Below are 26025 nucleotides of genomic sequence, written 5' to 3' on the forward strand. Positions count from 1 at the left end.
TTCTTAAACCCTTCTTATGCACTTTTTACGAAGATTCTGGCATTCACTAATGTTTTCTTAACTTGGATTTGTTCTTAGCTAAGAACAAAATCTACGAACACCGAAAAGCACTCTTACGCACCTTTGAGTGATGACAATTTGCTCCAAATGATTGGTTACTGCATTTTATTTAATTCTACAGTCGTTTACAATGATAGTATTGTACTGTAATGTATTTCTGATCATTTGTTGAAAAAAGAAATCATATTATGCAAAAAAACACTAACACTGCAATTTACATCAGCAATTAACTGATTAAATCCTGCGTTATTTGGTGATTGATTGCTATTTATATGGCCAAAATGCAGTGGTAGAATGTAACAAAGTACAAATTCTTCGTAACTGTACTTAAGTGCATTTGTCACGTATCTGTACTTAAGTAGACTCAATAGTGCATAGTCAACTTTTGACTTTTACTTTGTTACATTTTGCAGCAATTATCTATACTTTCTACTCCACTACATTTCTACAATGTTCCGTTACATTTTCTGATCCGTTTCCCTCTGCCAAAACGTCTTCTGACCGTCACACGTTTGTCTCCCCAGTGAAGTTTTGTTGCTGTAGATATATATGGGGCACCGCCGATCCAAGCCGGCTCTGGTGCTGCATGAGCCCTGGCGCAGCGCCGCTGACCCTCGGTAATATAGCCTTCCAGTAAAAGTGAAAATAAAAATGTTTGTTTTTTATTATTCCCATTTTTTAAATCATAGTTGCGTCTCTACAGCGTTGTTTACTTCCCCGCCAGGCTGCGTAAGACGCGTTCATATCTTATTTATTTGGCTGGACCTCTTCACACAATTTGGCTGGACACACTTTATTTGCTTACTTGCATGGTTAAAGAAAATAAAATACATCCATGAATAAAACCAACCGCATTCCGATTCTAACAACACATTTCCATTTTATGCTGGTTAGGATAGGAACTTCTTATAAAAGCCAGGCCTTGTTTGTGGTAGTGGACATCTTCTACTTTTACTAAAGTAAATATGTCTTATTACACATGTTATTTGTACTTTTATTTAAGTACTGAGATTCAGTACTTCCTCCACCCCGGCTCCGACCATCTCTAACGCAGTCATGTCCTTATAAGGGAATTTTTGGGCCGTTTTCTTATGCTAATTAGGAACAACTGGCACGCGCTTTCAGTTACGAAGACGTGGGATTCATCAATCATAAGAACACAAGTGCGAACAATTGTTTTTAGTGTTTAAGAACACGTCATGAATCCGACGTAGACCTTTCTTAGAAACCTTCTTAAGAACATATTTAAGAGAAAACTTAGGAAGATATTGGTGAATGAGGCCCAGTGCCTCCTCAATAAAAATATTGAACATTGAAACGTTTTTTAACACAGTGTTAAGTGCTTTGACACTGATCATGTGAAAGCATGTTAAGTGCAGTCAGACACAGGGGTGCTTGATTTCATGACAGGTATGAACACGTGCACGTGTGTGTATGTGTATGTTTGGCTGCAATTATTTCCTTTGATTGTGTTGAATTTTATTTTTGCTTGAACTACACTGAATGTATATACATTCAATCAAGAAAAAAAAGTATATTAATAGACACAATGTTGGCTGATGTGATTTTCATTGGGTACATAGATGTTTTCACTTAAAATGATCTTTTATCACCTAAATGTGTTTTTGTTGCCGACAGACTTTGAAATGAATAGTATAATGGCACAATAAACTGTAAATCCCTTTTCTGCCTTGTCCCATCTGTTTACGCAGAAACCACTTCAGATGCAGCTTACATATAATTCAGCTGTGATGAGGAGAACGTTTGGCGAGCTTTTCAGACTTTGTGGTGAACACAGGGTGTGTGTAATGTGTTTACAAGACCGAGTGTGTGTGTGTTGCTAATCACACTCCCTGTCACAAACCTGCTCTTGGAGCCAGTCGCAAGCCACAGTGCTGTGGTTCTAATTAACAGGCTAGGGCATTGTGCCCAAGCCGAGCCCTGCTTTTTGGTGTTTGTGTGCCTGTCTGTGATGTTATGTGTGTGTATTTTTGTTGCATTTATGTGTGCTCCTCACTTTTTATTATCACATCCTGATCTCTTTCCATAAACCCTAAACATCCTAGAGATATTTCATAATGTGGGGAAAACACCTAGGACCTATTAGCCATATGGTCTCTCTCTCTCTCTCTCTCTCTCTCTCTCTCTCTCTCTCTCTCTCTCTCTCTCTCTCTCTTTCTCTTCCTCTCCTCCAAAGCCCACTATGTAGTGCGTTACTGTGCCAGGTCTAGTTAGTGGGTGTATTTGTCCAATTACCCAGGGGTTTAAAGCTGCCAATCATGCGGCGATGCCACATCGTAAAGCCTCATTGCTGAGCTGTGCTCTGTGCCTAAATAAACACCTGAGTAAACACCTTGATAATCACTTCAGTCCACACCTAAACACACACACATACACCTTAACACACACCTACTACTACACACCTTGCATGCTCCCCCACCCATGGTTTGGACTTGGTCTCAGGCCAATGCCCAAAGCCTTGGTCCTCCCGCTGTCCGATGTGATTAGAGAATTGAGAAAATTATGATGTAAACATTCCAACTTGGTTCATCAGCAGGCAATGTGGAGTTGTTAGGAAGTGATCTACAGTAATGTCAAATCCGTTCTCAATAAATCTGTCTGTGCCCCTCAACTCTTCTCCTGCTTCCTTCATCTCTCTGTTCTACTTGGCTCGGAGCTCCTCATGTCCCTGCTATTATTTATGGCAGTATTATTTATGATGGGCATTTATGAGTTTGTCTTTGGCCCTTATTTTGGGAGGCATGCTGGTGAGCCTAGACAGCGAGAGACTGGCTCACATCTTTCAATAATGATAAGAAAGAACTGTATTCAAACAGGGCTGTCTTTTGCACACTGGAAGCAAAACATACATTTCTTAAATGCAAAAAAGCTTTAATGCAGGTGATAGCTCTTCAAACCTTATTTTTTCTTGTTCATTTACTATCTCAGGAGCGAGTGATTGAGAATCTGCGCGAGCAGAAGGAGCGGGAAGACAGGGTTCGGCTGGAGGAGCTGGAACAGATGAGGAAGGAGAACCAGGTATTAAAGGACAAACTTTCAGCCTTGCAGCCCCAAAATCTGTCCCAGAGTCAGCCTGCTAACCCAGTCCTGACACAGAACCAGAGGCCTGATGGAGAGGTCAGTATGGATTGTTTTGATGAAGTTATGATATCTTAGGAGGTGATGTTTTGTAGAGGACAAAAAAGGTGTGTGTGGTATGCAGTGTTAGTCAGTTTTGTAAATATGTGGCTTTTGTATTACATATAACCTGAAATATCTAAAACAAAAGTTGTTGTTGAAACAATGTGCATGTTGATACGAGCACTGTACACAAGATTGATAGTCTGGTATGTGTGCGCACTGCTGCAGACAAACAGCCATCAATACTTCATCGTTATTCACATCATGAGAACAGACTTAACCACTTGTGCCAAGCTCTAAAATGAACCCAAACGCAAAATCTCATTTCACAGACCTCATAAAACAAACAACAAGTACCTTTCTCAAAACCCTTTTACTGTTGAATACTTCAAGAATTAAAAGAATTTACTTTTATAACCACTCTGCAGTGGTTGTAATACACTACTTGCACCCTGGATTTACACTGCTTACATCTACAGTAATAGTAATTCCACTCTCTTACCTCCCTGTGTGCATCCACACTATTGTTAGCAACTCACTAGCAAAGGGCCTGCCTGCACTTTGTCCCGCAGGATAGAGGGATGAATTAATAGAGGGTGATTTCTGGATGTAAAAGATCCCTCTATCCCTGTTCAGGTGCCAAGTCAGAGGCCTGGCTGTCTTTTTTTTCTCTCTTTTTCTTCTCCCAGGCTTACAAGCCAGGACAGAATCTAACCCTGCCAGAATTTATGAGAATGTTTTCTTTTATTCTCATAAAAAGCATACACACATCTCATTCCTGTGAAATGATATTGTGTTGAATGTTGACACCGCACCACATGAAAGGGACAGACTCTTTGTAACAACAGATTCACACTCTGACAGAAGTGTTGCCATAATTGGACTATTTTGGCAGCAATCCGACCTGTTATGTAAACTTGCAGATTCTTCAAAAAGACAGATGGTGTTTATATTTGTGAGTGTATATATATGTGTGTGTGTGTGTGTGTGTGTGTGTCCACCCTTTCAGATTATACCTCCACACCCCATTCTAGTGCTTACTTGTGTCTAATTTCCTAAGAAAAACAAAAAAAGCTAAAAAGCTAGTATGTACTGCAGTACTGAACAAATGTAAGAGGGTTACACTTGCTCTTGTGCCTATCAAGTGTGAATGCAAAAACAGCTTCTTCCAAATTAATGTAATTATGTGATGTAACAATATAACAAGGAAAGCTGGGTTATTTACATTTATTTCTTATTGCACTACTTTTTTTTAAATTGATTTTGCTATATAGATTCGTCAGGTTTTGACAGAGACTGTAAAGCAAAATTTACATGATCTTAATTAGTATGATAAAGCTTGGCGAAACAATTGCATTTCGACACTGTCTTAATGCCTAATATACAGTAAATGCTTTTGAAATTGTTACATTGATCCAACACTTGTATGAGAAGCGTCCTCATTTGACGTTAAACTCAAATACCTCCAAAAATGGAGAATTAAGCTTTTTGCCTGACAGCCATTAACCTCTCATGCAGATGTAGAGTTTGTGTTTGCTATCAGGTCGTGTACACACGTTGGCCCACTCACTGTATCTGCAGATGTTTGTATTACTGACTCAGTCAAGCTGTTAGCGGAGGTTTTTATCTTGACCTCAGAGCTCTGTTGACTTCACTGCATCCTCATCCTCTTCCCATAAAACAGTATTTGTTGATTCTGAGGTTAATAAAGGACTTCTGAAACTAAACACTAGCTCTTCAAAGAGAAAATTGTAAAGAACCTCAGGGAAGGCAGTGACCTTTCCAGGGAGGGTTGGCTTAAATCAGCAAAGAGGCACCACACCTCAACTCACTTTTGAGTCCTATTCAAAAGACTCTTTTCAAACCAGGTAGATGTCATATCTTCTTACCTTTTTTGTTGTTGCTTTTTTTCTTTTTTTTTTCCTCTGTTTTTCTTTTTTTATGATAATATGGAAATAAGACTAATCAGACATTGATTTTTGCACAGACAGATATTTAATGAGATCGAACTATGTCATGTCTATGATATAAATAGGAGTCAAAACGTTTGTTTTTTTTGTTCTTTTTTTTATGCTACCCAGCCTCAGTGTGGCTGGGTATTCTCTGACCCAGTTCAGATCCTGGTGGCCACACATATTTAACTTATTTGTAATATTTACACTTCAGAGACATTTCCAGGAATGATAATAATAATTTCAGTGACCAAATATGTAATTGTATCTTCACTGGCCTTCCCCCTCCTGTCATAATATCACAAATCCCTGTTGGACCCGCCGTTCTCTCAGCCCCTGCTTTCCCCTTGTCTGTGTTTTCCACTGAAAGAACATAACAAACTCTGGTCCACTTAGGCCTAATGCATTTTGTGCAAGCTAAGATTGGGTTGGGTGTATGCGCACGAGTGTACGAGGCTAGGTGTGGAGGTAATGGGGGTGAGGACGAGGTAAACAATGACTGCTTGCCTTCCAGAGGGTCAAGTGGCCCCCTTTTTCACAGCATTTAATCCTTAGTATAGGCGTGTGTACTATATACACATACAGTGACAAGATTATGATACATACATACATACATAAAGACTTTTCAAACATTTTGTTGTGCTCTATATATTGTGCCCATGGCTGTATCTCCTATTATGCAGGGGCCAACTTATGCATGTGGTTTATCTGTTGGGTTTGTTATAATGGGAAAGAGGCATTTGTTCAGATTGGCTAGTGCTAATAGTTAACAGACAATCTTTGGTGCATTTTCTAATGACAAACTCAAGCAGAGCTACATGTACAGTCATAGACCTGACAATAAATTGCTCAGTGTTTGTGTGTGTGTGTGTGTGTGTGTGTGTGTGTGTGTGTGTGTGTGTGTGTGTGTGTTTTTGCGCGCTCACTTGATGATGTTTAAACGAATGGCCTCAGCTGTTTCAACAAGTTAAACAATCTTCGCAAACACAGACAGAGAGAAGTAAAGACCAAGCGAAGGAGGGAGAGGTAGGGAGAAAGATAATTCTAGGGTACAAACTTCCTCTGGGATATTTTTCTCAGAGAAGAAAGAATCCATCAGTGTAACTCTTGTGTTGAAAAAAAATTTAAGATGTTTGGAGGTCTCATAAAATCGCAGCCAAAGAGAGAGAGACGGTAATTTTATAATTATAATGACTGAACTCCTAACTCTACATGACGGATGCCCCGGGAGACAACTGATAGACGCAAACCACAGAAAAGCAGGCAGCATAGGAAGGGGGGGGGGAGGCGGGATGAGATCGCATAAGGGGAAAAGATTGGTTGTGCTTCAGCTAGATTGTGACCCTAACCACATACTCAGGATTGACTTACCTTTTCCTTTAGGTTTGAAAGTTGTAGCCATGCACTGTGATCTTGCATCTGACCCTGTGTAACTGTCAAACTGTGTCCATATTTCAGTCCTAGAGGATGTTATGACTGTACCTGGTTTTTATACTATATTCTTATTTTAACATGTGTTTTATCTATTTGTTTTAACTTCTAGGTGCCAGCCAAAGTAGATGGGCTACCAGCAGGAAGCCCAACAGTAGGTTCAGTTATTGTATGCCTCTTATTTGTTTGTGTGTGCGTGCGTGCGTGCGTGCATTTTAGTACATGTCAGACTCTCTCAGCTCTCTGTTACCAGACTTGGCTTAACTTGAATCTGTCTCGCTATATTTTATCACACTTAGCTCAACATCCACTAGCCCTATCTGTCCTTTGTCATTTTCAGCTGTACTCTGTCATTCTTAGCTTTGCTTGGTCAGTCTCAGCTTGTTAGCTTTAGATGTGCTTTGTTAAGCTAAGCTTTACTTTGTCACCATGAGCTGGCATGTTGCCAGCTTCACCTGTACTTTCAGCTGAATTCGTACATGATAGAATGCTTACACTTACAGTTAGCAATGTGGAATACCTAATATTAATTCTATCATACCATGATAACAGTTCCAGATGAGGCTTATCACTTTTAAATATATGTATTGTTTAGGGCTGGGCAACGATTAAAAGTTCTAATCGCGATTAATCACATGATTTCCCTGATTAATCGCGATTAATCACATTGTTATACGCACAATCCAATAATGAATGCAAAAGTAGTGTATAACGCAATTTTATTTTAAATGTTCTGCCATATGAACAAAAGTGCCATAACATTTGTTCTGCAAACACTTAACATCAGCATTTTGTTTATACAATAGCAGTTAAATAAAATTTTGGTGTAAATCTCAACAAAACAATGTAATCAAAGCAAATACAAAATGAAAGCTTATTGCCACTGCATTAATGTTATCCTGTTGGCTATATATAAAATAAAACTGTCCACAAAATCCTGAGCCACAATCATAACATTAAAACAGGCAATTTTTGAGATAACAGCAGAAACATTTTTTTTTTTTTTATCAGGGAGTAGCATAACCAGTCTATGTTCAGTACCAAATGTCCCTGTTAGAGTGAGGTGAAGCACAAACGTTTCAGCATAATGTCTCTCCTCTGTTTTCATTACAGTCAGAGCATGTGAATGCAGCGCTCACTGTTCGTCAATATAATGCACTGTAACTCCGAGGTAATTATGGTTACCCAGTGATGTCCTGTAGTCCCCAGTGAGAGTAATACGTTGTAAAGTTGTAAAGTTGTAAAGTCCTCTCCTTTTCATATAACTCGTTTATTCTTCTTGTGATGGTGCGTCTTGTAAAATCTCATACCTGCCGTCATTTGTTGCGATTCTCAGAATGTTTCTCAGACCGACGTCCTCCACAACACTAATGGGCCTGCAGTCTGTAGTTATCCACTTTGCTATGGCATTTGTTAGCTTCTCTTGCCTTTGTTTATCTATACTTCTCCCACACACTGCATCTAACGTAGTCTGCCAACGCGCCACTGTTTGTTTCGTTGAATGATTTGCTGGTATCAACTGTGTGTATTGCAGTTAGGTGATATTTCAAACTGGAAGTACTCCGGTGATAAGAAAATTCAACTTTGCAGTGGTTACAAATAGCTTTGGTTCTGTCGACTGCGCCGTCTGGAATAACTTTAAAATGAAAATGGCAATGTAAAAGTTCTGTACCCTTCTCCATGTTTGTTGGTGTGTTCATCCGCCAATTATTTTTTTTTCTGGTTCCTGTAAGCGCGGCGGCAGTCAGCACAGGCTTTTGCAAAATAAAAGCCTGTGAGCAACAGACTTAATGCGCGATAAAATAATTGTCGGTGTTAATTAATTAATGAGTTAACGCGATAATAACGCGTTAACTGGCCCAGCCCTAGTATTGTTTGAAGGTGCTGCTTTATGATTATGGTATACATTTTATTGAGTTAATTTTTATGTTCCATAGCTGGTTCATAAGGAGTTCAGAAGAAGAATGTATAAATTGCTGACAAGGGACAGCTAAGGCTAATGGATGTAGAATTAAGTCTGACTAATTGCAGTTTAAGCTGAAACTTTAGGTTAGTCTGACAATGATCTTTAATAAAGAGCAGCTTTTGAAAATCTGAGTATAAGATGTCCTAAACTGGCCACTGTAAATCTACTTTCAAACTGCCTTAATAATGTGTGCAGTATACAGTTTTGTGGCAATCTCTTATGTATCCGCTCCGTCTGTGTGTCCTGCTTTCCCCCCAAAGACACAAAACACGGAAGAAGTAGTCCGGAAGTGTCCAGACATCACAGATCGTCTGAGGCTTCTGGAGCAGGAAGTTGCTCGCAACAAAGAGGAATCTGGGAAGTCGCAAGTGGAGGTGGAGAGGCTAATGACAGCTCTGAGGGATGCTGAGATGGACAAATCGTGCAAGGAGAAGAAAATTGCTGATCTTGAGAGGTGAGGGTCAAAAATTCATTGACATTTATATCCATAACAAGATACCATCTGGGTGTCCTCAGAAAGCAGTGTCCTTCCAAGTGACCGGATCTTTGTAAGATCTTTATTCATTCCTAAGTGCTCTATTTATAAAGGAGTAATCCACAAGACATAAACTGTCTAGATTGTGTCCTCCCAGCACTTGAAAACACTTCCACGCTGTCATGCTTTTTGCCTGATGTAATCACACTCTAGAAATGCACACTGTGACCTATGTACATGTGTTGTTTTTAATCACGTGGCTTAATGTCTTATCATTTGTTTCTGTGTATCAACGTTTGCAGACCTGGGTAAGTAGTTCTTTGTGTGCCTGTTGAACAAATCATTATAATACCGCCAACACTGTCCGTAGCCATCACTCTTGACATCATGCCATGACTGTTGAGTTTGAGATTTTCCTAGGTATAAAGTTGTAAATTGTTAGCCTGACAAGAGAGACCCACATCAAGATGTTGGGTCTGGGAACTCTCCATTGACAGAGCTCAATCCGAGGGGCGGGATAAACGGTTGTCTTTCAAATTCCCTCTGCACGCAATAGGATAGCGCTACAACCAGGCAGAGCGAGGAAGAAGGTAGCAAAGCTAGTTGATAGATTAAACTTTTGCCGTATCCGGTCAGCAAAATTCCGAACACATCTTCCTTTTTTAAGAATGACTTCTGTGACGTTCTTTGATCTTTTCTCAAAGAAAAGCTTAACTCCACATTTCCAGAAGACCGCTGTTCCCAGCAGCAGCATCAGCCATAAGCCCGCCCACCGACTCTATACAAGATGTGATTGGCCTGACCAGAGTTTGTTTTTTTCAGCTCGCAAGTCAACGGAGAGTGCCTAGCCCCCCCTGGCTACAAATTAAATTTGCTGCCACTAGGGTGCGTCTAGATTTCTAGGCTAGTAAATTGTGGCATTTTGGCTCAAATTTGATTCCCAGAAAGATCAAATTTGACTATCCCAGCGGGACAGTAAATGTACAATGCATTTACGGAAAACAATCTCGGTCCTCATTCCTGTCACAGCAATAACACAATGAGAGACTTTATATGTTTCCTCATTCATATCACTGGAGACGTATAGCCTTTCAGTTGTGTTGACTTCTACAAAGCTTCTTCCCATTTCATTGCTATCGTGAGTGCTATCATGTATGTTTTCCCTCATATCTTAGGTGTTTTCAAATATGTCTGTAAACCCTATGTGTTAAGTGGTTTTGTTTCTGTCTTTGCATTACTGTAAATGCATTCAGCAAATGTATGTATGTACTGTGTGTGTGTGTGTGTGTGTGTGTGTGTGTGTGTGTGTGTGTGTGTGTTTTTTGAGTTTGCCAGGAAGGCAGCCAGCAGCATGCCAGTGGGAGGTGGTGTATCCATCCCAGACACTGGCTGTTTATACTACTCTGTTTATTACTAGTGCAGTGCTACTCAATTATCATCTGATTTATGGATTGGCATCGTGTGTGTATGTGCCCACATGAGTGGTTGTTTAGTGCCAACGCAGCGGTACTGTATGTGAGTGCTTGTGTGGGTATTAACTTTATGTGTGTGTCCGTACATGTGTGAAAAAGAAGCAAAGGAAGAGGCATGGTTTTGTGTCTGTACATTGTGTGGGTCTGAACTTAGAATGGTTATAGTTAGTTGTGTGGCGGTTGGCGTGTATGTAGATTGATAGTGGGTGGTGGTTTCTCAGTTGGTGGATCGCCAACTGCACAGAAGAAGCCACGAGTGTGAAAGAGGTATGTGAATGAACATTTTTTAACACTTTGGCCCCCATCAGGTGTGTTAACCCTAGCTAGGATTCTGAATGGCTTAGAATGTATCTGGATGGGCTGCATGTACTGAATCTAACACAGTTTCCTGCCTCATTCATTACCCGTTTTACAGACGCTCCACTCTGGCATGGAAACCGTGTGCTGACTGACTCAAACTGTGTGGGTACGCATGAGCATCAAGTATAATAGGGATACAGAGCTCCCGCAGAGTTTGTTCAGACAGTCTACTCTCTGTTTCAATATGTCGGTGCATACGTCATGCCTCTACTGTACCTCTATATGTGTCTGCTACTCAGCTGCAGTGGCAGAGTATGCCCACGCACATGTATGTGTTAATCCATGCATTTGGTTTCTGTGCACAGCCATTTGTGGGACAGGAGTGTTTGGGATCAGGTACTGGAAAAGTTCATTTACACTCAGCTCATCCATCTTATTGGGGCTGCTGTCTCATTAGTGTCAGCCAGTCACTCCTATCAGTCTGACCCCTCCCTGGGTCAGCGCATACGGGTCAGAGGTCACAAGCAGGTCATCTGCAGGTTATCAGAGCAGGATCCACTGCAGTCATACACTGCCACTGTAATAAATAAAGTAGAATAGATTTTTCTTAAGTTAAAAGCACAGGAACATGAACTTTACAGTATGTACATTGGCTGCTGTAGAGAATAGTGGAACATCAAGTTATTGTAGTTAAAATCTTGTCACGTTATCAGTGGAAATTCTGATTTAACAAAGACATTTAACATGAATACAGGCACAAGACTTTTAGCATATGTGTGTCTCTGCACACATGTGTTATGTGACAGCATTGGCGGACGAGTTTGTCCCTGTGCTGATTGGACTTCTGTTTAAGGCAATGCAAGATGTGGCTGGGCAGAGGATGAATGTCTTTTTAATCAGAGTGTTTCTGTTGGAACTCAGTCAGATGGCCTATTAACCACTATCTGGATGGAGAGAGAGAAGAACAGATGAGGAAATAGACACTTTCTCATCCAGTTGGCAATGCAGCAGAGAGTGTCAAAGATGAATGTAGCCAGCAGGTCAATGTAATAAATAGCTTCCAGTACAGGGGGAGACTCACTCACAGCTCTTTAATAGCTTAGATCTCCTAGTGATCTGTCATCGGTGTTAACATTAGGTAGTTATTGTTAGTGTTTTATTTACTGTCATGTGTGTAGGTGTAAATCCTAGCTAATCTGCATTAGTGATCAGAGATACTGAACAGGCTTTGTGGAAAGCATCTGTTTCAGAGGTTAGCACTAATGCTAATAGCTGGATTTGTTAAGTAGAGCTATGAAAGCAATGACTACTGATCTTATTATGCAGTTTGTGCGCATATGGTGGACCAAAATGAATCCAGTTAGTAGGCTTTTTGAAACATCACCAGTTTTCATTACCCCTAAACATCAGCAGTAAGTGTACATATTCAAGAAAGTTTATGCTTTCACACATCTGCAACAGGTGTGATTTCTAAAAATGTTTTAAATATTTTTTTAAATATTGGGTGAATTTAAAGCCTTGTTTCTTTTTCCTTTGCCCCTTATCTCATGGCTGTATATTGTTATTACAGTTTTTTCCAATTGCTAAAACACAATTTTGCAAACTAGGCAGGTTTTATCAAAATACTTAACACAATTCACAAAACCACACATCCAAACTGCAAAATACCTCATATATCCTGCAAAATAAAGCACTGCAACAAAAACTACATATAGCATTATCAAAATCAAACTTTCGCACCAAATGGCACAAACTTCATTCATATTACCAGATTATTGTCTAACCAACTACACACTGTAATGAAAAGCACTTTCATCTTTAGTATGCTTTGCCATAATACTAAAATAGTTCAAATTGTAGAAAATTCTTCAGATTGTTCACATGCCTGCACATACATGCTGTTGAAACATTTTTTTTTTCACCAAACAAGTCAGTGCAACATATGCACAGCAGCTATGTTTACATTGGACTGAACAAAAATATGCTCACAAAAAACAGTAAACTGAAAAAGAAAATTGCAGAAAAAATGTGCAGAAAAAATACATAGAAAAAAAGAGGCATCATAGTGCTTACTTCCTGACTGAAGTGGTAACAATTACTGTAACCATTGAGGTCTTTGGCCTGGTGGCACATATATTGGCAAATTAGCTCATGTAGTGTCATTTTGAATGGCAGTGTTTTGAAATGGCAAACATTTGACTTTATGTCAGATTGTTGTGTCTTATGCAGAGAACCGTGTTCAGTGCATTTAAAAAGTGCCATTTTGAATTGCAAAATGTGTGTAAAGCAGAAAATGTGTTTAGACTTTTGGAGACTTGAGAAGAGGTTTTGCTCTCTGTGTGTCAGTTTAAATAACTGTGCTGTGCATGTCATTTTAGTGTGTTAGCAATTGGAAAAAACTGTAACCAGTGGAATTATTTTGTATAGTTCTTAATACTGTTACAGTCCTATACTTTTAAAGTTTCTGTGGTGATGTGGGAGCTAAACTTTGAGAAATAAATCAGGCTCCCAGTCTCACCGCCATATCACAGCTATTGACGTGGTAAGCACTCTGGTATGTAAGGGAGGGTTTCAGGAAAAGGGAGGTGTGTGTGTGTGTGTGTGGGGGGTTTGGGTTTGTGTATGTTTGAACAAATGTATGTACTGTATGTGTGTGAGACACTGAGGAGAATACATATTGGTATAGTGAAGTTGGCAATGATCTGTTGGCTGGTAGGAATCGACGGTTCGGACAAATATTCATACACTCACAATCAACCATTTGCACAAACAAACACACACATATCATTTTGGGCCTTATTCTTATGACGATAATCAAACTCCAGATGTTGAGAGCATCAATCTTTTGAAAATACACACACTGTATGCATGCACGCCAACTCACAAATAACCTCCAAAGTCTGTATACAATATTTCTACATGAATATGTTCGTAAACAGTGTGTATTTGCAGGTGTCCATGCAATTTAGTGCTTTGAAAATGACACATCAACTTCCTGTTTTACTATATTGCACCTGCGCTAGAGAAGAGTGTTTCATAACACACATATCAAATACATAAACAATACCATATACTGAATCACACTACATTTTCTCACATTTAAACATCTTGACACACAAGCAGAGTTCTTCTTCTTTAACCTCCAATCTGTTTCACCCTGTCATACACACACAGACAATATATAAAGGCAACAGCGAAACGGTATTTGTATTGCAATAACACATGTCTAAGCACCATAAAGCATCAGTAATAAACAGACTTGTTCTGTTTGGATCTCTCAGCACTGCATCGAGACAAACGCCTGAGATAAAACTTCAGATTCCAGTGTTGATCCAACTGCCTCATGCTTTACTTCCATAGTGCCTCGTTTCTTCTCCTCTCTCCTTTCCCTGTACCCCTTGACTTTTTTCACTACAGAGAAAATGTATTTAATTCAGATCGTATCGGCCTCTTATTTCATATTGTGCAACGCTGAGTAGTAACTGCCCTGGTGTGTCCTTGTCTGCTTGAAATCAGAGGATTTTCTTCCACTCTGCTGTTTATTAAAAGAGAAGAGGAGAAAACAGAGTAAGAATTAGGAGTTATGAAGGGGAGATACAAATCTGAATTTCTTTCTTCAAAGGTTATTACTGCTTTTAACCTTTATTTACCCAGGAAAAGTCAACTGAGAATGCATTCTCTTTTCCAGCAACACCCTACTTAATATTCGCAGTTTCCCACATTCAGGACTGGGAGCGTCCCAGTGTGACCGCAGCTTCCTGCTGTTGGCCACTCAGCAGCTTTACTGGAGCCCTACTGTGCCCTGCTCAAGGGCACGTCACCAGTACTCCTTGAGGGAAGTTAGAGGATCATTCATTCATTCTTTTTTTCTCAATGTCCTTCTAAATGGATGTGAGTTCTAGGAGACAAAAAGTAAGAGACAGACAAGAGGAGGAAAAGACTGTTAAAAAGGATAATGGAAAAGTGAGTTTATGAGATATAGAAAGAACGATCGAAATATATATTGAGAAATACAAGTGAGAAAAAAAACAGAGCTGTGCTTTGGCAGCCAGAAATAAAGTGAAGCTGCTTATGTTGGAAGGTGGATGTGTGGAATGCTCCAGGTGAAAGAAGCAAGAGGAAATGTGAAAAATTACTTATTACGCTCAGTTTAGGAAATGGCTGGACCCGTGCACAGTGCGCTCTCTCTCTCACACACTTCATCTTTTTAAGAAATGTCATAGCAATAAAATACTATTTTCCCCCCATGAATTTACTCATTTCGGTACTCAACAAATCACAGTTCTCCTTCATATTTTCCACTCAACATGCAGCCGAGCCCGTCTGCTTCTTATTCACAATCTACGTGCCCTCATTTGCCTTCACATTGGTCAAAAAACACATACTTCATTTTGCACTGATGGGTTGATGGGGGTATATCAGCTATCAAAAGGGACCAGCGTGTATGCTGGTTTATACACCTGTGCCAGTGCCGGCTGTGTGTGATAGCTGATATGCCCTTATGGCAAGTTTGTTCTCCATGGACATGCCTCTGAGCTTATAAAAACACACTCAGAGACATCAAAGATCAAAGTATAAACAGAAACTTCTCCTCCTCCTCCTCCTCACTGTGTAAATATGTGTGCACATGTATTTGTGTGTGTACATATACTTCATTCATAATAGTAAGAGAATTGAATAATAATCTTTTATTTACGCAGCTCATTTCAAAACCCACTCATAAAAATGATATAGAACATAAATAAAATCAGCAGCGGTCAGCGGAGTTATTAAAAAAAGAAATATAGAAGCAAGCCAGAGACATAAAATGACAGGCCTAATAAACTCTGTGTTTTTGTAAATGGGGAGTAATATCAGATATGAATACTGACACACACAGTTTCCTGTCCCGCTCTGTCTTCCCTTATTGTAACAAATATGTCCCCAAAGGATTTGAAAAGCACTATGCTGTGTGCATGTGTGGCAAGGTGACTGTATATTAAATGTATTCATCTTGTTGGGTATATTTCACATTTCACACCAACATCACTCATAAAAGCAGAAACACACACACACACACACACACACACACACACACACACACACACACACACACACACACCATTATAAGGTCTACGGCAGCAAATATTTGCCCATATGTGGGGGCAGCTCATATGTTTTGCCCAGAGTAAACACACCAGTGTGGATGTGGAATAATAATGCGGTGCGTTTTAGCAGCTGCTTGGTCAGTCTGTTTACAGTGTTGGATGGTTCTCTTAAGCACTAATTTGTCACTGTCAGCTTTCTCGCACTTTCTATGCATATTTGTTTTAAGTGTGAAGGCCAAACTGGGGTCTCAAAGGGTGTGTTTTGATTCTATTTTGAGAGTGTTTGTGACAAGATATAGATTGTGTATAAGTGCAGCTGTGTGTGTCTTATGGTGTATTGGTATTGTGGGTTAATGTGTGTCTACCAGTGAGTGTATTAAGTGTTAATGCTTGTGTGTGTTTTCATGCATATTATTATCTATTTGTTTGTGTGTGTGTCAGTCATATTTCTCTGGCTAAATAAGTTCAGTAAATGACAAGAAACAGGTCTTTGTTTGGAGGTAAATACACAGCCATCCTGGCTGGTTAATACATGGTTCAGCTCTGTAATCAGTACCTCAGCAATGCACAACATTGACAGCAGATTTATTGTGTGTGTGTGTGTGTGTGTGTGTGTGTGTGTGTGTGTGTGTGTGTGTGTGTGTGTGTGTGTGTGTGTGTGTGTGTGTGTGTGTGTGTTTGTTTCTGGCAGTGTTTATAGACTCATTTATTTTTTTACCTCTTGCTTATATATCTATTTTTGAGAATGTCTGTGTGGGTGCATGTGCTTGCATCTCCTGTCTGCATGTGTTTGTGTGTTTTGTTGTTGAAAGATTTACACAGCAGTGTCTCACCTCCATCGTTCAAGTCTTGTCTTGTCCCAGTCTGCCCTTTTACTAAGACAAGACATGTGCACAGTCCTTCCCTGCTTTACTGTACACACTGCAGCCCTACCATTTACCTTTATGATGCAAAACGCAGGTCTTGTTTTAACTCTGAAAATAAAGTAAAAGTATGGGTAAAACAACATTATATACATATTTTGGATGTCAATACTACATTTAATGATAAACACTCACCAACAAAAGCACCACAAATTTAAACTATATGGTTTTGAAAGTTTTACTTAAAGTGTACTGGGGCCATTGTGTATTATGCAAAGGATATGTGCATATATATTTACATACACTGTGGTCATATTGTGTGAGATACAAATCTGTTTGTTTTAATGATGGATGTATATGTCTTTATTGAGCATCTCTTTATCTATTGTCACTCATCTTCTTCTTTCTGAAGGCAAATCAACTCTCCTAACATCCAGAAGCAGACGGTGGCCAGTGAGATAAGGAAAGATGCCCTGATTGATGGACATCCACACTCTTTATCACAGGTTTGAACAATGTTAAGTTATATTGTATGTGTGTGTGCTCAGGTGCACATTTATTGGCCTCTAGTTGAGCTCTTCATTTCACAGTATCTATATTGGCTCTTACTATACTCATGTATCCTGCCCTTTTCCCCCCGCTTCTTTCCTCCTCGCCTCTTTTGCAAGCCGTTCCTCAGAAAAGTATTATCTTTTCCCCTTCCTATATTCTCTACATTCTCTCTTTCTGTATAATTCTGCTCCTCTGGGCAGAGACAGCCCTTTTCCAGTCCTTCATGCCTCTTGCCCTCCCTCCCTTAGTGCATCCCAGAGTTATTCCTAAGTGGAAGAGACAGGCATTTAGTCCTGCAGAAATCAGCTCCATACGCCAGCCAGGAACGGCGGCATAATGGGTCAGATGGGAATAGTAAAGAACTGATTAGTGAGGCAGGAGAGAGTCTCTTGATTTATCATGTTTTATATCATTTGTATAGTTCTTCTTAGGTGTCAACATGAGTGTCAGCTGTTTGTTTGGCTGTGTGTGTGTGTGTGTGTGTGTGTGCATGCATGTGAGCGTGTGCGTGTGTGTGCACCTGTGTGTCTGTTTGTCTGTGTGCATGCTTGTATGCTAGCCTGCAGAGCTATACTGAGGTGTTAATATGCAGAGTGCAGCCATGCCAGGTTATTCCCACAGGACCGATGAAGTAGAGTACACCTCTCTGTACCTCTCTGCCAAAAAGAACCAGAGCTGCTCTCAGCCTGTTTTTGGTAGAGCTATTTTGTTATTCCTGTGCATGCTGGCAGGCAGCATCCAACATCCTATTTCCTCTTCTAAACAGTGTCTGAGTAGCACACATTAATATTGCTACAACCTGGACAGAAACAAGAAGTGAGTGCCAGGAAGAAAGAAAGAAGTACAGGGACAAGTGGGATTGATGTCAGGGATATAGATGGCGTCCACAAAAAGAGCAAAATGGAAAGTTTCAGAGAGGTGGTTTATTTATTTTTTTGTTATATATATTCCATGTGTTGTAAAATATTGACCAGAGATAATACTAGTGTTCGAGCAGATGCAGGAATTCAAGCTCAAGGTTAAGTTTATTGTCATTCATCTATATCAAAACATGGATAATACTGATATTAGTATTTGAAAATGTAAAAGATTTGATAAGCCACGCCAGCGGCATGCTTTATCAATCAGTCAGTAGGTAGTACAGACGGAAATATCTTTAAAACTATTGGATGTGATCCTCTGACTTTTGATTTAGCGCCACAATCAGGTCAAAATTCTAAAACTCCCAATCAGCCTAAGCTCTACTTTGTTTTTAGTGCTAATCAGCAAATGCTAACATGCTAAACTAAGATAGTGAACACAGTAAACATTGTACATGCTAAACATCAGCATGTTAACATGCTGATGTTAGTGTTAAGCTCACAGAGCTGTTAGCATGGCTATAGACTTGTTTTAACAGTAACCCCTAACATTAACAAACATTTTTTATTTGGAATCCCTTATATTTGGTAATTAATGAATTGTGATCAGATGTGCTATGAGCATTACCAATTGAAAAATAAACTTGTGTTTTCTGGTAATTTAACTGTGTAATATACAAAACTGTCAAGATTTGTCAAGATTGATTAGCTTATCCATTGGGCTCCAATCCATATAAAAGTATACAGTGGGAAACAAATGGTGGTCCTCACTTAGCCAATATACAAAACAGAAAGCATAATATTGACAACAGAACAATCCAGACGAAACATTTAATATTAATTAAGCAAGACCCTGTGAATAAAAGCCCCTGAGAGGCCTGTCTAACAGCACAATTGCGAATGTACATAATATAATATGATATATTAAGAACAGTATGATTAAATACAGCAGCAATAAATTAAAAAGATTAACAAAAATACAGTCACAACATTTAAAAATAACACTAAGAGGTAGGATGACCACCACATATTCCATCTCCCTATCTATGATGATGATACGTTATAAACGTATCTCGCGCTCTTCCCAGTGCTCTCTCTCTCTCTCTCCATTTATCTCTGGGTTCATCAGGAACACAGCACACTCCAAGGGTAAACACAAACAAACACAGCCTTCCCTCGCTCCTTTTTCTCCCTATCCATCCAGGAGAGTTTATGTGGGATGGAGTGATAGCATCTCTCCGCTTCATCGTCTCCATCGCGCCACGCTGCACTTCACAAACACAGAGAAAACACACATCGGAAATGTTCACTTCAAGCCTTCACACAGTCCTTTTATTTCTCTTTTATCTGTAACGAAGAGGCATCAGTGAGACACAATACCCCCCACCACCCTATTTAGAGACACAAGGATTATAGAAACTCTTATTTTAAATCTAACTACAGTTAAAGAAGATGGATGCATTTTAGGATTTTCATTCACTCACTTGTTCCCACAGTCTGTACATTTGACTGAAACTGTATATGAAACTTCTGGCCATGCACACATGCTTAACATTCTTTAAATCATGAAATTGGACACATAGAAGTTGATGCTGCACACTGAACTTTTTGACAGAGACCGATGCCTGTGTGGTTTGTGTGCCTGTGTGTGAAGCTGAAGATCATAGGTACACATATGCTGGAAATGTGCATTCTCTCACTGTCTGCTCGTTTATTTTAGTGATTATAATCCCTCCATCAAATGAGAAAGGGTCAGACTCCATAATGGTCCTTCCCAAGGGCATTAGGTGATGATTGGTGCTGCAGAGGCAATTATCTTTCCATTTCTCCCCACTCTCTGTATCTCTCTTGACCTTTTTACCATTCTTTGTATTCTTGAAAGCCAGCAAAATGATCTTGTTACTAATAAAACTTGCATAACACACAGCTATGCACTGACACAGACAGACACAAATACTGCACACACACACACACAAACACACACACACACACACACACACACACACACACACACACACGTACACACGCAGACAGGCAGACAGGCAGACAGGCAGACACAGCTTTCTGGTCAGGTTTCACCCGGGGGTCCAGTGGTGGCAGCCCCATCTCAGTGGGGTTTTCGTGCATGTGTGTGTGCGTGCATGTGTGTGTTTCTGTCTGTAAGGTGGGGTCAGACCAGTACTTGTTGATTCTGGTGCATCGAATTACTGCCTGTCTGTCACATCCAATTACAGCTTTGGACTGCTGATGCACACAGCCTGCCTCTGTACGTGTGTGTGCGGGTGTTTGTCGCTCACCTCCAGCTGTGTCGTGCTGACGTGACGAGCCACAAGTATCTGCTTGTGATTTGGCTGGCTTGGCACTGTTTTCATGGCACTCAGGGATAATCCCATTGCTCGTGTTTTAGTCAGTATCAATGAATTAGTCACTTGGTTAGCCTTTATCATGAAGGGGCCCAGTTTTTCAATATTTACTATTGAATTTGAAGAGCTGGCTTCACCACTATCTATGTATAATACAGGTACCAAGTCAAAACTCACTTTAATATTTATGAGGGGCAGTGAATAGGCCATTCATATGCATTTAGCATGATCAGCATGGTCTCGTAAAATCAGACTCTTCAGTTTTCCATGCATTTAGCATATCCTTTTTTGGCTGTCAGAATAGATTCACCATGTGTCCACCACTGTTTAGCCTGGAGCTCCTTACATGCGATACAAAAATTAGCCTATTCAGATCACTGTTAGATTTAGGAATAATGTTAGAGACATGCTCACTAAGGTTGAACTCTATATGTCATCTATATGCCTGCAAAGCTGCAATTGTTTCAAAGCATTCTAATCTCACTAACTGACTTTTACAAGCAGCCGTTTCTAAGATGAAATGTCACTATAAGAGCTTGTAGTTTGACTTGGTGAAACATCGAAACATTTTCTCTTTTATTCGTTTTTCTTAGTTGCTGTCTGGAGAGAGTTTCCTACCCATCCTCACTGCTTCCAACAATGCCGACACTTCTACTTGTGACTTGTTCCTATTGTATTATTCATTTGATTCATGCTTCTACAAGTGTGCCATGAAGTTTGTGGTGTTGAAGTTTCCATTGTTGATTCTAACCCTGAAAACACCCGTCTGCCATTTTGTTTTGACGGCAGGTAGCTGCTCTCACTCACAGGCAATGTAACCATTCTAATTGAACATTATTAAGTATCAGTGTTGCTGCTTCTCTTTATGTAAGGTTACACCAACAGTGGCTATAAAAGTGTTCATATTGAATAGTTCATATCAGAATGTGACTTTTATTTTATTTCCTACAAAATCTGATCTGGTGTTTTTGGCTTGTGAAGATTTTGTTACTTAATATCCACTTTCCACACCCCTAGTTTGTGTTTGGCAACAAGTGTAACTGAACTTGTTTTTGTGCAGTTCAAAAAGTGTCTCCTTGGCCACGTGACCCCAAGGCTTTTGCACTGCTCCCAGAAAAGTGTGAACGTGTGAACTTGAAGGCGAGTCAACTATTGAGGAGTAGGAGAGGGAGTTTAAAAAAAAAAATAGAGGGAGAGAAGTCAGGGGGGGTTTATTATTTCTGTCCAGTGTTTTCTTTCACAGTTCCATCACCCAGTGTGGAGAGGGATCCTTTTCCCCCACTCACCATAGGTGTCAGAGAGGCCACACACAAACTATACGTGTGAATGTGCACGGTCTACTCAACACACCCACACTCAGACATGTGCACACTCACATGGATGTCGGCAAAGGTCACAGCACTTGCACACTCTTTCTCCATCACTTATTGCTCTCTGCTGTCTTGGCTGGGTCTCTTTGTTCTGAGAGAAGTCTTGTTCTTCTATCACCACAGCTTTTTTTTTACTTACTCAAGTCTTTCCTATTGTTTCTATTTTACATGGCCTTAGCAAAAGGATCAACAAATACACCTTTTCTCAAATTATCTTTTGCCAATATAGTATTATTCCAGTGCAAAAAACATTTGATGAGGTTTTCAAACAAAGTATACTCAAAGAAAAACACTCTCCCCTGGCTTTTGCTACTTTGCTTTCAACCCCCCTCCTCGTACTCCTCCTCTGAACTTCTTTCGCCCCCTCAGCTTCCTCTTTCAGCTTCCCAGGATGCCATGTGGGAGACGGCGGAGCGGATCAGGGAGTTGGAGAGGGCACTGAGGGAGAGCATGAACACCTCCGCACATAGAGAGGCTCTCTGGGCGCAAGAGGAGACTGCCCGTGTTCAGGCCCAAAGACAGGTTTAGCTGATGTTTTCAATTCAATTCAGTTCAATTCAATTTTATTTATAGTGTCAAATCACAACAGGTGTTATCTCAAGACACTTTAGAGATAAAGTAGGTCTAGACCACACTTACACAACTTACAAAGACCCAACAATTTCCCCCCCAAGAGCAAGCATGTGGTGCAACATGTTTCGCACACTGATGGAACACTCAAGACCAGCATAAACACACACACACACACACACACACACACACACACACACACACACACACACACACACACACACACACACACACACACACACACACACACACATTCATACACAGAGATAGTCTTATGCCTCCCTACATTGGCAGACTCCCTTTATACCTCTAGTATCACCTCACCTAGGACTAAGAAGGACCACTGAGAAAATGTGAGGAACCTAACTGCACCCCCATGTGGCTAAGAGTGTAACTGCAGGCAGACTATAATATGTAGTTCTTAACCAACAAATATCATTTTTACAAAATGGATAGTTTTGCTTTCTGTCTGTTATTTTCTTTTCTTAATTTGGTTTGTATTCTCTAAACACGCTGTTGTTTATTTTCTCCCTCTAGACTGAACTTTAAAACTGAAACTAAAACTCCCACCGTTCATTTTCTGTCTCTCGTTTGCTGTTGCACGGTTGAAAATGTGAGCATATGTTTAACACATTGTGAATTTATGTGCAGGCAATCAGAATTTGGTAGCAAATCTGAAGACTTGTAGTCTTGATTGAGTACAGGCTGCCCTTTTAGTCTGTATGTCCTGCTATCTATTTGTCTTTCTGACTGCCAGTTGGGCAGTCTACATCTTTAAGTGGGTCCCAAAAAGTGTGTGTGTGTGTGTGTGTGTGTGTGTGTGTGTGTGTGTGTGTGTGTGTGTGTGTGTGAGAGAGAGAGAGAGAGAACGTAGGTGTGTCTGTGGTGGGAAAGAGAAACAGGGCAAAGGAGTGTGTTTCCTCTCGGTGTGAGTGTGTATTTGAATGAGAATGACCTTGAATTACTGATGACTGCCACAAGTAATATGAGAGCAATTGGCGGTTAAAACAAGAACTAACATTTTGAGGCAGAATGGTGGCTGCATTGCTTCTAACATACATATGCTTTCTCACACACAGACAGACACACACACACACACACACACACTCACACATTCAAAGACAGATCGAGGAGGACTTTAAAGATGAAGTGAGGAGATGGAGGTGGACAGAGTGGGAAAGTAAGATGAGGTCAAACTCAGTTTAGAAAATTCTGTGAGAGCCAATGCAAACTGTGGCTTGTTTTTTCCTTGTTTTTTGTGCAATTTCTGTACTTTACACGCTTGACTTAAAGTCAGCATGGATACTGTGTTTATCAAACAATTGCCTGATCCACTGAGAAGTCCGACAGAAAAGTATATTTATGTCTGTGGGACTTTTCGCACGCAATACAAGTGGATGATTCAGCTTTGACCTAAGTCCACCAATGTGTGGCCAGAATCAGGGAAATCCTTTCCTAACTTGTGACACGTTAACACTAGTTGATCCAAAACATCATAGTCAACTTGCTTTCATTTCATGTCAATCCAGACCCTACAAATGGAGAACATAATGAGCCAGCATGCAGTCATACTGGCATCTACACTTGACACTTATAGAGCCAGAATAGAGTTGCACTTGTGCTACTGACACAAGGAAAAGTACCCATTTGGCCTGGCACTTTAGCTGCTCCGTCGTTGATGCTCACTGCTACAGTAGGTGCTATCGACACACTGAACTTTGTGAGCCAGCGTGACATCACCGCATAAGGGGGCAGCAAGTCAACTAGCCATTAACATGCAGTTACACAGTCGTCAGTCAACTGCCCCTCTAGCCTCAGACTCTGGAAAAACAGAGTGTGTGTGGAAAGGGTTGTTGGGGGGAGTAGAGAGAGGGACAGGTCCTTCTGAAACATCACCTGACCCTGGCACCATTTCAGAGCGCCCTGCCAGACTCACATTCTCACATCCCCCCACTTGCTTTTTCCTTGGTTTTCTTCTTTCTTCTCCCCTCTGTCCAAGAGTAATCAGTCTCATGATGTGCAATGCGCTGAAAGTCTTCTATCAGCCTGACCTGCTGAAATGGAGCATGGGTAATGCCATGGCTTACTTTTCTTCACACCCCCGCTCTCTAAGTCTCTCACTCTGTCGCTGCTTGTCTCTGTCTCTTGTCTTTCTCCTGCCATCATTTCTGATGCCCATCAATTGTCCTGAGCCTTGTTCTTTCCCATCTGCCTTCTTAAGTTGTCCCACCCAATTATCACTCTCTCTCTCTCCCTTTCGCTCCCTCTCTATTCTTGTCTCTCTCCCTCTCTCCCCCTCTGTGGCGTTTGAACTAGGCCTCTGAACCAGCAACACCGACGCAAACGGACAAGAGGGATTTGGCCCTTACCTCTGAGCCCCCAATCAGCTTAGCAACTAAAGGGGCTTTGGGCCAGTCTTAGTGAGCCTTAGACTGGCTGGGGGGCTTTGCCTTGAAGTTGAGCTAAATTAGCACGCACAGGATCACCGCTAAGCTGATTAGGTCCCTAATTTCACTAAAATGCATTGTATTCCTTATTAATGATGTGATAGTGAAGAGAGGGCTCGCCTGGGTGGTGGACTAATGGGGAACTGGGAGGTAGGCAGTTGGTGCATGAGGGTTGATAGACATGTGGTGGGTGTAAACGGAGTGTGTGTGTGACCCTTGGCTTTCAAGATGAAAAGACTGGCTTTGGATTCTTTTAAGCCTGAAAGAAGACATCAAACATTAAACATGATGTGATTTTGGACGGTTGGATGTCTTGTTGATATTGTGTATGTTAACTGCTGGATACTACCGAGGTCAGTTGTTGTTGGCAGGGATATGGGCTGTATTTTATTTTAAACAATGCAATGTTTTATGTCCAGGAAGTTATGACTGAAAGTTGTCACTCTCCCACCATTTTGAATTTCTGTATTACCCACTCACTTTGCTTTCACCCTTTCTTCTCTTACTCCATATGTGAAATTCATGAACAGTCAGTGAGCACATTATCTGACATCTGTGAAACACACCTAGAAAACCAGCGGAGATAAAGAGTGTCCTGAAAATGTGTGAACGATTTGGCCCCTTCATAAAAGAGGCCCACTCCTTTTTTTCATGTCCTACCCCATGGAGTGCTTTCTACTAATACTCCATCTCTCTTTTATTTTTTTTGCTTCTCATTCACTTTCTTTCCCTTTTTCATTTAAAATCCAACACCGAATTAACTGTTTGACTATCTTTTATCACAAATGTGCAAATTGTCAGAATTGAACAAAGTTAAATTCAAATTCTTGTGGCCTTCCATTTACATCATCCAAACAAGCCTAACTAGTACTGCATCCTATTGTAAAGTATGTGTTGTTAGACAATTAGACACTTCCTGTCTTAGGATAATGACGCCCTGAGGTCACATCCTGTCTGTCAGACACGCAGGTTGGCCTGCATGGCTGGAGGGCACGTATGTGCAGAGGGAGGAGATGTAGTTGAGGGGTTGAGCATTATTCTCACCTGCTCTAAAGTAGAGCCACACTTGAGATTGAGATAAAATAAGTGGAGAAAGGTGGGAAAGAAGAGGGAGCC

The 26025-nt window shown here is 40.5% G+C and overlaps 1 protein-coding gene across 1 annotated transcript in view; it reads left to right on the forward strand.

Moving 5' to 3' along the window:
• LOC114558521 (ERC protein 2) overlaps nucleotides 1–26025 on the forward strand; it is a 129973-nt gene that overhangs the window by 61002 nt on the left and 42946 nt on the right. The window contains exons 11-14 of the mRNA XM_028582581.1: nucleotides 3010–3198; nucleotides 6697–6738; nucleotides 8811–9004; nucleotides 17160–17253. Of these exons, the coding sequence (XP_028438382.1) occupies nucleotides 3010–3198; nucleotides 6697–6738; nucleotides 8811–9004; nucleotides 17160–17253 (519 nt within the window). The remainder of the gene's footprint in view (nucleotides 1–3009; nucleotides 3199–6696; nucleotides 6739–8810; nucleotides 9005–17159; nucleotides 17254–26025) is intronic.

This window comes from Perca flavescens, chromosome 7, assembly GCF_004354835.1.
Source record: "Perca flavescens isolate YP-PL-M2 chromosome 7, PFLA_1.0, whole genome shotgun sequence".
NCBI classification, from domain to species: domain Eukaryota; kingdom Metazoa; phylum Chordata; class Actinopteri; order Perciformes; family Percidae; genus Perca; species Perca flavescens.